This window comes from Cryptococcus depauperatus, chromosome 8 (genome assembly GCF_001720195.1).
Source record: "Cryptococcus depauperatus CBS 7841 chromosome 8, complete sequence".
NCBI classification, from domain to species: Eukaryota; Fungi; Basidiomycota; class Tremellomycetes; order Tremellales; family Cryptococcaceae; genus Cryptococcus; species Cryptococcus depauperatus.
In genome coordinates, this window is record NC_089475.1 from 727,295 (window position 1) to 739,497 (window position 12,203).

General features: G+C 43.6%; 4 protein-coding genes across 4 annotated transcripts; 2 read left to right on the forward strand and 2 right to left on the reverse strand.

The window, feature by feature from the left end:
- Positions 1-631: 631 nt before the first annotated feature.
- Positions 632-4,916, forward strand: L203_106203 (uncharacterized protein; the record flags this gene model as incomplete). The annotated part of the gene is made up of 16 exons (XM_066215561.1): positions 632-904; positions 954-1,159; positions 1,210-1,402; positions 1,452-1,799; positions 1,848-2,015; positions 2,061-2,637; positions 2,697-2,800; positions 2,855-3,263; positions 3,311-3,420; positions 3,478-3,596; positions 3,648-3,838; positions 3,897-3,947; positions 3,999-4,189; positions 4,242-4,313; positions 4,363-4,587; positions 4,635-4,916. The coding sequence occupies 16 exons, from the start codon at positions 632-634 to the stop codon at positions 4,914-4,916; spliced, it is 3,519 nt and encodes a 1,172-aa protein (XP_066071658.1).
- A 370-nt stretch (positions 4,917-5,286) lies between these two features.
- On the reverse strand, positions 5,287-8,981 carry L203_106204 (uncharacterized protein; the record flags this gene model as incomplete). The annotated part of the gene is made up of 15 exons (XM_066215562.1): positions 5,287-5,445; positions 5,502-5,613; positions 5,672-5,823; positions 5,879-6,041; positions 6,093-6,358; positions 6,418-6,574; positions 6,622-6,759; positions 6,818-6,951; positions 7,008-7,133; positions 7,186-8,044; positions 8,092-8,264; positions 8,314-8,523; positions 8,578-8,778; positions 8,831-8,842; positions 8,895-8,981. 15 exons carry the CDS (start codon positions 8,979-8,981, stop codon positions 5,287-5,289), a joined length of 2,949 nt encoding a protein of 982 aa, XP_066071659.1.
- Positions 8,982-9,204: 223 nt separating this feature from the next.
- Positions 9,205-10,839, forward strand: L203_106205 (uncharacterized protein; the record flags this gene model as incomplete). The annotated part of the gene is made up of 1 exon (XM_066215563.1): positions 9,205-10,839. One exon carries the CDS (start codon positions 9,205-9,207, stop codon positions 10,837-10,839), a length of 1,635 nt encoding a protein of 544 aa, XP_066071660.1.
- Positions 10,840-11,135: 296 nt separating this feature from the next.
- On the reverse strand, positions 11,136-12,106 carry L203_106206 (uncharacterized protein; the record flags this gene model as incomplete). The annotated part of the gene is made up of 3 exons (XM_066215564.1): positions 11,136-11,663; positions 11,712-11,822; positions 11,867-12,106. The coding sequence occupies 3 exons, from the start codon at positions 12,104-12,106 to the stop codon at positions 11,136-11,138; spliced, it is 879 nt and encodes a 292-aa protein (XP_066071661.1).
- Between the last annotated feature and the right edge of the window lie 97 nt (positions 12,107-12,203).

Genomic DNA, 12,203 nt, shown 5'->3' on the forward strand with positions numbered 1-12,203 from the left:
CACTGTCTGACAAGACTCACTGTATTTGTTCGTCGTTCTTGAGAAAGACAAGGAATACACATATAGAGACCTAGGATATAATTAAATAGAGGTAGTGGGTAATATATATAAGGCCCTGTTGTAATTATGTAGATCATTGCATGTTGATGAGACATTTTGCGATCAATTCCTTGAAAGAAAAAGAAAATAATAATAATGAAATGCATAAACATTAGACAATGTTATTTTGATAAGATTTGTAGGCTTGAGTGCCTCACTGTAATTAAGAATTTGTTCTTAAGGTTGCGGTAGAAACGCTTAAGGTCGAAATACAGCAAAACTAGCACTGGTGGTGCATCGAAATGAAGTATCTAAAGAAAAGATAGATTACAATATTCCTCTTTATATATCCTCTGCTACTGCTCAGGGAATGCTTGTGTTCCGAGTTGAATAATATAATGGACAGAGCCAGACCTGCAACAAGCTACACAACACAGCGGAGGTCGCCGCAGCGCCTCCATAAGCGTGATAAGGGCGAAGCACTTACAAGATTACAGTTATTAAGTCGTGACGTCAGCATTTTTACTTCCCGTTGAGATCATTCAAGAATCTTGGATTTGTCCTGTCTATAACTATTCTTCTACACTTTGCAATGTCTCCTTCCGTTAAAATCACATATACCTTACATCCGTCTCCTGTAAACTCCTCTCCATCCTCTTCCATCCTTTACTCTGCCATTGCCGGCGTCAGAGCGCATCTTCCTCTGCGTAACTTGCATTGGAAATCATCATCAAGGACCTCTCTAAGGACTATTCAGGAGATAGATGTGGAACTCGTGGAGCTAGGAGAAGTCAGCTCAGCAAGGGGCATGGCAGAGAGTGTACTTGATAGTCCTCTTGTAAACATGTGCTTTGTTGTTTGTGAAGTATGTGCCGGGCATAGAGCAGATGTTGATCGCTTACGATGGGCTGTAGGATGCCGAAATCTACAAGTCTCAGACACGTAATTTTGTGCGTGACTGGCTGTCATTGCTCGCGGCTCGACGGGCACCTCATACAGCCCTCATTGTCCTAGTTAATCCACCTAGTGTTGTCGAGAAGACTGGCAAGAGTGTATGGGGGAAAGATAAGGGAGTTTTGGGAAAGCTCAAAGCAGATTTCAATGTCGGTAAGGTGGATCGGTTAGTACATGATGATACCATGTTGTTGCTTGCGTTAACGTACATTATAGTTGTATTCAATTGAACCTGCCTCCTCCCGAAACTAAAGATCCGGCGGCTTGGCCAGAGCTTCTCAACAAGATCAAAGAGAGCTTTGTCTCTGCTTTTGACTCTGCAATACTGGAAAGAGAGGAAGAGGTTAAAAGAGGAGAAGCTCAAAGGTTGATGGTAGGATGGAATTTCTGTACTTGGTTCTTACTCAAGGTACATATGCTTTTTTTCATTTAATAGGCTTGTTTTGATAATAATACAGGAATCTCTTGCGCAATCTTTTGAGCTCGTGAATCTGCCCGAAGACTCCCTTATCGTCTACGAGGAACTGGAAGCATCCTTCCTCCAAGTGGTAAAGGAACAAAATTTATCTTGGATTGGCAAACTCGGCGCGAATGGTCCTAATGACGACTCCCTCCCAATACTGGATACTACTGTCAAACCCTATAGAGAGATGCTCAGAAACAGTGCCATCAGTATATTTGATTTTCGAATCTATCTTTTTGCAAGACAGGGAATTCTCTTAGGTAAGTTGGGCAGAGTCACAGAGGTTGCAAAACGAGGGCAATGGTTTGTTGCTAGTCTCGCAAAGCGTTTAAGAGAAAACGAGGTAGGCTCAAGCCCAGACCACATACATCAAACTTATTGCTTTCTCTAGTCCGATCTTGCCGAATATTTCATTGAGTCATGGACATATACTGCCTGTATGGATATTGTCTCCAAGTGCGATCGATGGTCATATACAGACAGATCTAACGGCAACTATTCTGGATTGACCACATATGAGTCTGCAAGGTTAGAACTTCTTGACATTGCCCGTATTCAAGTAAGTATAGTATTCGTCTTTCATGATGACCTAATTCGAAAATAGGTGGAACGCCTAGGCGTATCATTGGGACATCTTCCAAATGCATACCCGTTCCAACCTCCTTCGACCCTCCTTCCCTTTCAACAGTCATCGATTCTATTTGACGAAGCATCTGTATCCTCATCAGTCCCTCCTTCGCCTACCGTACCTAGGCGTCAACGGATATCTAACAATCTCTTGTCAGAGTCAATCAGCGATCATGCTAAGTTTCTTGAGCTTTATAAAGATTTGACAGACAAAGCTCAAAAAGCCCATGTCAAATTCGGCAAGATTGGATCCTCCATCCGACTGAAAGCCGATCTTTCAGCTCTTGCACTGATCTCAAAAGAATGGAACAATGCCTATTCTTCTTCTAGGGCCTTAGCCATGGATTGTGTCGAACAGAGAATATGGGAACCAGTATCCAAATTTGCCATGGAAACTGCTTTCAAAGCGCATAAACATCTAAATAATGTCAAAGACTTGGATTGGGCCGAATTGGGTGTAGCTTATCTGGAAGTATGTGCTACAAATCCGAGCAAAGGTGAAGAATTGGATACTGTTATCGAAGGCTTGAAAGCACTGGATGTTGGGCTTGATGGTAAGTCGACCTGTTGGCACTTTGAATAGACATGGTCTATGAATTGACTATGCACGTAGTGAAAGATCACAGGGCATTTGAGGTCATTATGATGCAAGATGAGTGCCTATTCGAAGATGATCAGACATCCATAACTGTCAAAGTATCTAATAGACTCGGTTCGGTCAGTCCACATTGAAGGAATACCATGTTTGTAAATGCTAATCTATTCTCGTAGACTGTGTTAATTGACAGCATATCCCTTTACTTCGTCAACCCTAGTGGCGAAGGTGTCTTTTATTACAGCAAAAATATTGATTTGCAGCCGGGGTCTAATTCTGTTAAACTTCTTTGTTCAACATCTACTCAAGGTATCTACATCCTCCGAGTAGCAACTATCACCCTTGGCCGAATATCATTTCTATACAACACAACTGACCAAATCACACGTCTAACGGTTAGGAGAGATGATGATGGGCCACAAGTGAAGATGAGGATGCCATACGATATGAGGCTGGATGATGACTCAAAGATCGTCTTCGAAATAAAAGGAGGAAGATTCGATATCAAGAGTGCTTTCCTCAGATTGCAATCATTAAATGGAGATATCAGCTACGTCTTGAGTGAAGCCAAGATTTATAATCGGAGTAAGCTTTCTCTTGCTTGTTTCAACATAAACTAATAGAATGTTAAGCTTTACAATTGAATGAACAAGGGTCAATTGTCATTGGCGACATATCTTTAGGCCAGGCTATGGAGGTATATGTGCCTTACATGAGCAGCTCTACAGCTGAATTAGCACAAGTGAACACAGCTTTTCAATCTTTGATTTGATCTTATTCTGACAATTTGATGTTTAAGGCGCATATCATATTACAATATGAAACCGAAAAGGGCTCACGAGCGTGGATTGATACGCAATGCGTGAAAATGGGTCTACCTCTAACAGTTAATGTTCAGGACTTTTTTCGACCGCAATGGTTAGTCTTTTTTGCATGTATAGGCCATTTATACTAATAGCCTTTGATTAGTCTTCTTTCACATTTTACCATCGCTGCAGACGCAAATGATTCTCTGAAAATATTTTCTGTTGACCTTTCAGTACTAAATGAGAGTAGTTACGAGGTAGAAGCATGTGGAAAGACGACACATTCAGTGGTTGTGACACCCCAACAATCACTATCATGCTTGTTCAGAATTAGAAAAAAAATCACTGAAAAAGGTCAACATCTTTATCAAATTGAACTACATACATATCAATATTGATTTTTTTACTGTAGATTCAACACCCTCCTTAAGACTGTCTATCAAATATTGCAAGGTTGAAGAAGGCAAGTCCTCATTATGTTATATGGCGAGGATGGACTAATCTCGCTATTAAGAAATACGTAGCTCTGTCGTTGAAGCTCTTCGAACTGTACCACCTTCTGCTCGGGCAGAAGTAGAGCATATAATACGTCAAGTGCTAGCAGATCGGTCAAGGTGGAAAGCATACCTTGTCGGAGAGCCATTAGGAGATACGTTACGTCCATATTTGGACCGGATACCGGAGGTTGCGAAGGAATTTTGTGCTGTAGGTTTCTGGAATTGGTGTTGATATCTACTAAATCAAATCTTTCTCACAGGGGTTAAACAACAGAAGTAATAGCGCAAAATGGAGAACCTTAGACATTCCTGTTGATGTCCCACAACGTCGCGTAAGCAGCAAGATTGAAAACGACAAGCATTCGTGCTAAGGATTTTCAGCTTCTTACCACAATACGCATCACCGCCCTTTCCACTGATGAAAAGCTTGTTTATCAGGGTCGTCCTCTTGCTATGAAACTGCTCATATCTACCTCCTCCGAATGGATGGGTGTTCCAATTCCCTTGAGCGTCGAGGAAGAGAACCAAAAGTTAATGTTTGATGTACAAGCCAATCCTGATGATTGGGTCTTGTTGGGTAAAAAACGGGGTTCTTTTATCTCTGACGTAGGTTGCCTTACTAGTTCTAATATTATATGTTCACTTAGTCACAGTCTGAGAATGACGAAGAACAACACATTGTCCTCTTGCCCATTAGAGCGGGTGTTATCTTCCTTCCCCATGTCCTTGTTCATCCGATTGAGCTTGGTCCATTACCTGGACAGCCTATATCGCAATATCAAACGCAAACTTGTGGACAAGGGATATTATATGAGTCGTATGTGGAGAACGCAGGTCAAACAATCAACGTGTTACCTGCCAAAAAAGAGGTGACAACGATTGTTCCAGTCCCGCTACCTAGTGGGATTGCCCACGAAGCGGACTGGGACGAGTAGATGTTGTAAAGTGATGATTGATATAATAACATACATATGTGAGAATTTGATGTAATATCTAAATTATATGAACTTTTCATCTTATAGTCCTACCTACTTGTCTTTCAGCCTCGTTGCATCCTGATATCAGCAGTAGTGCCAACCTGGACAGAATCTGCTGTTAGATAAGAAATGATCACCTTCAGCTATTCTGGCATATATGTCTGCTTGTTTTTGTAAATACATACAGGGCATGGACGGCAGGTATACTATTTGCAGTTGCTCCAGCGTGATTAATTGCACCAATATATTAAACAAATGAGAACGATCATACTAATACCAGACAAGGCAAGTTACATTTGGACTATTATCATCCCAAGAAGAACACTATTTACTCTTTCCTTTTACCCTTTGCGGTTGATTTTGTTACAGTGACTTTGCCTTTTCCAGCGCCCTTCGGCTTAACTGCCTTCACCAACTTATCCTTAGACACGTCGTTCACCTCGTCCTCGTCCTCGTCTTCTAGATCGTCTGGTACCGGCTCGTCATCCTGTAGTTGACAAGGTTGTCAGTGCTGTGCCACAAAATTGTATGAGGAAGACGTACTTCAAAGACATCTTCGTTATCAGGGACAGGGCCTGTGTCGATAATTTTCTTTTTACTGGCCGCAAACATGTCAGCCTTATGGAATGCTATAGGATGATCGGTTTTGTTGTATCTATTCAGTAATAATGTGTCAGCATATGCCTTATGCAATTGCAGTGCGATACACTGACTGTCTCGTGAAAGCACTTTTGGTGGCAGATGGAATTTTTTTCAGAATGTCCTCATCCTTCATTGAGTCTACTCCAAGCTCTACGAAGGCATCCCAATCATCTTTTCCAAGATAGTACTCATCCATATACTCGATAGTTTTAGCGAGTGCATCCTAAACTTGCTATCAGTCATACGCTATTGTGACAAGAAACCAATCGAAGCCTCACAGAGCCCTCGTTGACGAGCGGTAGGACAACCTTGTTGGCCAACATAGGCATGTATTGCTCTCGAATCTCTGCTCGACTGCCCGACGCTCGCAGACGCATGCGAATTTGAATATCTGTGAGCTGTCTTTGAAGTTTGTTCTGTTTGGAGTTTTGTCCAAGCCATCTACCGCTCTGTTAGCTCACTTTGACCATGAAAACAAAAAAGAAGATATACTGAGGGAACGAAGGACCCCAGCTACCGTATCCTCCACCCTGACTCCTCATGGATCCATAGATGTTCATTGCGGGTTTGACAGTTGACGCCACGGCATGCAAAGGTAATAAAGACCAATGCTGTTCAGAACCGTGGATCATTCTATCAATCAAGTCCCCGTCGGAAATAGAATCGGCTGCTTTAGAAATTAATTCTAGGTGTTTGAGGTTTTTCTTAGGGCCATCAAGGTCGTTGAGAGAAGCTGGATTTGTTTTGAGAAAATGCTCCTAAGCCACATATTCAGCACTACTCATGAGTTACAGGAAGATGTTTGGAGAGCACTCGCCTGCATGAATAAAGGGACAAAGCTGAAATCATGAAAGTACAGTTCTATTCTATCTGATAAAGTATCTTTGCTATTTTTTGAGAACGCATAAGGCCCAGTGAGTTTGTCAATGATAGTGAATGGAGTCATAATTGAGTTCTTCTCGTTAATTTTGACTCTGTCTTATGCATCAGTTTTATAAAATCCAGTAAATAAATTGCGCACAAGTGTTTTCCCTCGTCAAAGTTCATTTCATTCCTACTTAACTTGTAGGTCGACAACATATTGAGGATTTGTCGGATATCAGAGTTAACGCCTTTCACTAGCTCGTCCACGACATTTGGTGGGATCTTGAGTTTCTCTCTGTCGCGCATGCCGATTGTTATTATATGCCCATAATTCAAGATAACAAAAGACCTACTTGAACAGAATAGACATCATGCGTGATCGAATTTCGGCTGGTTGTGGTCTTCTAAAAGTCATATTGTATGTAGTGTGTTGTAAAGGCTTCATCTTTTGCAAAGTTCGATCATTGCAAATCAAAATCATTGGTATCTACGATATGATCAGTCTGGACATGAGTTATGATGAAAGCGCTGAAAAATATTCACTTTTGTCTTCTTTATCAATGTATTGAGGGCGCCAACACCACCCCTGTCACCTGCCGACATCCCATCGACTTCGTCCATGATGAGGCACGTTCTCGAGTCAATGTTTAATCCAGCAACGTTTGTTGTCTGCGCGCCAGTTAATTAAATAACACCATCTCTTAGCTTAAGGAGAGCTCACTCCAACGCCTTGTCCCTTGAAAAACCCATCCAAACTTTTGTTATCCACATTTGTCTCGTTCTCTACTAATTTTTTACTTCTCGCATCACTAGCATTCAACTCTAATGGAGAATACCCCGCTTGTTTCGCAACCAAATGAGCCGATGTGGTTTTCCCAATTCCAGGAGGACCGGAGATCAGGACAGCACGATAGGTGCCCATACCATCTTTTCCAGGTTTTTTGAAGTTTGACTTGTAGTTTTTTTGCCAGTCTTGAAGCCATTGACCAAGACGTTCAACGGGTGCTTTGTTTCCACATATATCCTTCATAGACGTAGGAGCATATTTGGTTGTCCAGAGCTGAGCAGAGGCTGGTCCTGTCTTCTTGACGGCTACTCCTTGTTGACTTAGAGCTTTCTCTTTTCTAATTCTCTCCTTTTCCTCCTTCTTTTCCTTCTCTTCCATCTCTCTAGCTTGATCCTTGATCTTTTGTTCCTCCTTCTCTCGCGCTTTTTGTATTTTCTCAAGAGCAGCTTTGTCTACCGTTCCGCTTGTACCAGTCCCGGAAGATCGTTGGCGGATAAGGTTGATAAACTCATCTTCGTCTAGAGTGGGGATGTTCTTTTGTTTGATAGTAGCCAATTTGGATGCACCAGCATTGGCACCTACTACCACGTATGACGTTCGACCAGATGGAGATGTTGTCACTTTCCCAGAATATCGTCTAACCAGCTCTTGTGCCTCTTCTCGACCTAAACTCTCCAATTCTCCCGTAAAAACGAAAGTTAGACCCACTAAACAACCTGGAACACCTTCCGGTATCTCTTTTGAGCCTGGGGCTGAAGGACCAGCAGCTCTTGCAGCCTGAACTTCTTTCCAGCTTAATAGAGTGTCAGTCAATGTTTACGCAAGTTAAAGGAGATATACTTTGGCTTTTTCTTTTTTTCTTCTTCGCCGCCTTCCTTGGCAGTAGTATTGGGCTCTGCAGCAAGCTTTTTCCTGGTGGTAGTAGGCTTCTTGGAAGCTGTGACTCGCGTAGTCTTGGATTTCCCCTCTTCCACATCAAGTCGATGATCATCGTCCTTATCAACATCCATACCCTATTTATTGGTGTTCAACCAGCAAACTGAGATTTCTGTTATTACTCACTGAAAAGTCCTTTTTGTCTCCTCTTTCCAAGCTCTGTCTCTTGGGCTGATGTTTAGCTTCGGCATCCCCTTCTTCATCTGACGTTGATAACCTTCTCTTTTGCAAAGGCTTTCGAGCTACAATACCTGATTGAGCCTTTGGTTTGGAGCGAGACTTGGGTTGAGAAGACAGATTATCAGCTTCCTCATCAGATGAGAGCACGATTGCTCTCTACTCCCAGGATGAGCGCGTCATCCCTAGCCCCAAAACACGGTCCAAACTCACCGAACCATACTGCTTAGACGTTGATCCGTTATTGATTTTGGTTTTGCGGCTTGACTTGGGTTTTATAGGTTCTGGTTTTTTATTTTCGGCTGCAGACTTGGATATCTTGGTACTCTCTGGTTCATCATCGCTGTCATCAATCGTTATTGGCTTTTGGGGTCTTGCGATTCCACTGGCGCTTGAAGCACCTTTGTGAGCGTTCTAAAGTTTAAATTAAAATCAACAGCATCACAAGCTGTACAAAAATACGCACACCCGGTGTAAACTATGCGCTGTTACTCAGTATTGAATATCAAAAGCTCGTCAAAGAGACTCACAAAACCACGTATATCTTTGCTTGCAGGCTCACTAACTGACACCACTTTTCTTCTAGGCGATTCAGCGTCTTTCGACTTACACGACATTATATTTATTTCCCAAGAAAACAAAGACAAGACAAATTAAAGAAAAGATGAGACAAGATGAGATAGAATCGTAAAAAGCTGAAAGATCGATAAAATAAATGAGAAACGCGTCGCGAGTAGTGACATTACGAAGCGGACATTGCCGACTTTTATTACAGTCACAAATATCATTTAAAATAATCAAAACCGATTTTACCTTTTTCATAATAAAAGGAAAAGAGAAATGTCTCCAAAAGCCAAAAGAAAACGGGAATATTCATTCTCTCGCTCGGCATCTCCAAGTCTTGAGGTAAAAGAGCCGCAACAAGAGCATGGTGCGGTCCACCTTGTCTCGTTCTTGACAAGTTACGAAGAACAGCATTTTTCAGATGAGAATGTGAATTTAGGTGATGAGGATGAAGAGGGCTCTCAAGGATCTGGCGAGGAGCATTTCCAAGATGATATGGAAGATGATGGAGATGATGGAGGGACACCAAGATATCAGATAGGTTTATTACCCTCTGGAGCCTCGACACCAAGGTCGAAAAGGGGAACGCCAAAGAAGACCAAGACGCCTGGCTCTTCGACCTCAATACCTAGAAGAACACCTAAATGGCCCAAGGAAGAGGTTGAGGAGGAAGGTGGGATTATACGGCCGTCCAAAGCAGATAACTACTTTACCTTGATAGCTCAATCTGGTAAAACATCTGGCAACTCTTATTCTTTACTGGCCGATACATTGTCCCAAACAGCATATGAACAACACACCAAAGAAGTATCAACATTGAGATCAACAATACGACCTCCTGAAAACGCAGAGGGGAAGTTTGATCAATGGACAAGAGAGCTAGAAGCTGGGTTCAATCTTTTGTTTTACGGTTTTGGCTCAAAACGTCCCACGTTGAACCATTTCGCAAAGGAAACTTTAGCAAAAAAGGGCAATGTAGTGGTCATCAATGGTTTATTTCCTGGGATGGGTATCAAAGACATTGTGTCTGAAGTGGAAGATCGTATCGGGGTACCGCAAGACATTGTTGTGTCGCCTAGTTGCACTGGTTCACTTGAAAGAGCCGTCCATCGACTCTACGCCTACCTGTTGCCTCCTCAATCCATTGCTTCGACGTCCAGAAACAGTTGGCCATTGTCCAAAAAACCCCTTTTCCTAGTCATACACAACATTGATTCACCTTCACTCCGAACTGCAAAATCCCTTGCACACCTCGCATTATTGGCTTCATCCCCTCGAATTCACGTCATTGCCTCTTTTGATCATGTTCATACTCCCTTGATATTTTCAACAGCCTCATCGAATTCGCCGCCACATGCCTATCCTCCGGGAAGCTGGGATGGAACTCCCCAGGGTAGCAGAGGGTTCAATTGGGTCAACCATAACCTGACAACCTATGCGCCTTATGACCTGGAACTGACCTACCTTCGTCTTTCTGCTCAAACTCTCACTCCCTCAACGAACGGCGCTAGTGGGGTATCAGAAGAAGGCGCGCTCCAGATTCTTAAATCAGTCACACCCATGGCAGCTCGCCTTCTCAAGCTCATTCTCACCCTCCAACTCCGTGCTTTACCATCTACCTCTCAATGGCATGTCGCTTATCCCGCTCAACCACCTGGTGGCACGGCTCCACCCTTTGCCTCTGAAGATGGTGTCATCAAGAAGCTCGCAAAGGACAAATTTATTGCGAGAGAGGAAGAGCGGTACAAGGCCCTGATGGGAGAGTACAAAGACCATGGTTTAGTGGTTGACGCGACTGTGGGAAGTGAAGACGGTGGACAAGGCGCAAGAGAGGGAAGGTGGTTATGGGTACCGCTGGGGAAGGCGGCAGTGGAGAGGTTACTGGAGAGTATGGCAGGAATAGAAGTGTAAATGACAAGCGGCGGTTGTGACAAAAGATAGCATGTTGACTATATGCTCTACAAGATACGCTCAGTCTCCGACAAGTTATGCATGGTTGGACTTGCTCCAACCGATAGCGCATCCTAAAGCATATCAACACCCATATAACAGGGTCAAACCATGCAAGACATGCACCTTGCCAGTGAAATCATTTATCCATTATCACGTAGATCAAAAACATAAAACTGCCCAAAACAAGATAATTATACAACAATTCTACTTTGGATACTGTCTCTAATATGTTTCTCTTTTTGCTTGATTGTTGTTCACTTTCTCTTGTCCTTTTCCAACCCCCTCATGCCTACATCCAGCAACATCTCCAACCCACTCCCAGACCTGTCTCTTCCAGTCGCGACAGCCGCCTCTTTTGGACTGTCAGATCTTCCTCTGCTCGTCTGTTCACAGCCTTCTCTAGTGTCCCGTATATCCCTATAAAATGCTAAATCTTCGTGTCGACAAGGCACAGCAGGATTCACGGTTGGCCGCTGCCAGTAACGAAGTCGAATCTCTTCCCTCTCTCTCTCCTTTTCGTAACCGCCAGCGACAGGACGGGGTGGTGGTGGCATGTATTCGGCGTCGGAAGGGGACGCAATGCCAGAGGACGATCGACCGGAATGGTGAGAGGTGAGCGATGGCATCCTCTCTGGAGATCGCTCCTGATTAGGGTCGCGTATGGGCGGCAGGTCAGGCATAACGGCAGTAGGAACAGCGGGCATAGTAAAGGCAGCAGCTTGATGGAGGGAAAGACGAGCTTGAAGGATAGTCAATCGTGTATGAATCATGGCTGATAGTCTCTGCACAACGTTCAATAAACCAATCTCAACTCAAAACAAAAGACTGACCTCTTCTTCAGCCTTCTTGGCGCCCAGTATACTCAACAAGAGCTCACGATCTCCCTCGCCGCTCTTTCTAAACGAGTCCAGTATGTTTGACAACGACGCAGGCGGCGGCGGCTTTCGTCCTGTCAGCATGATCAACAGATGTGTCATCCACTCACCAGTTCCTCGTCCCACCACTTTGTGCCTCCGTTTGCTCCAAAAGCCATGGAGAGCGAAATGCTCGGTGTCTCTGAAGGATCTCTCCTCGACCGTGGAGGACTCGGCGGGTATTCTCCGTTGGATGCTAGGTGTGGCTTGCGATGTTTCGACTCGTTATGCGATGATGAGATGGCGGGATGAGAAGGATTGAGGAGATATGGGTGGTAGCGTGGCGAACGTACTGGAGTTGCGGTGGCCATAATGTTTTGTTGGATCAGACGGGAAGAACTCAAGTCAACTGAAGGGGGTTATAAAGGGCGTGGCGACGGTGTCTTGGCAATACCAAGAAAAGCCAAG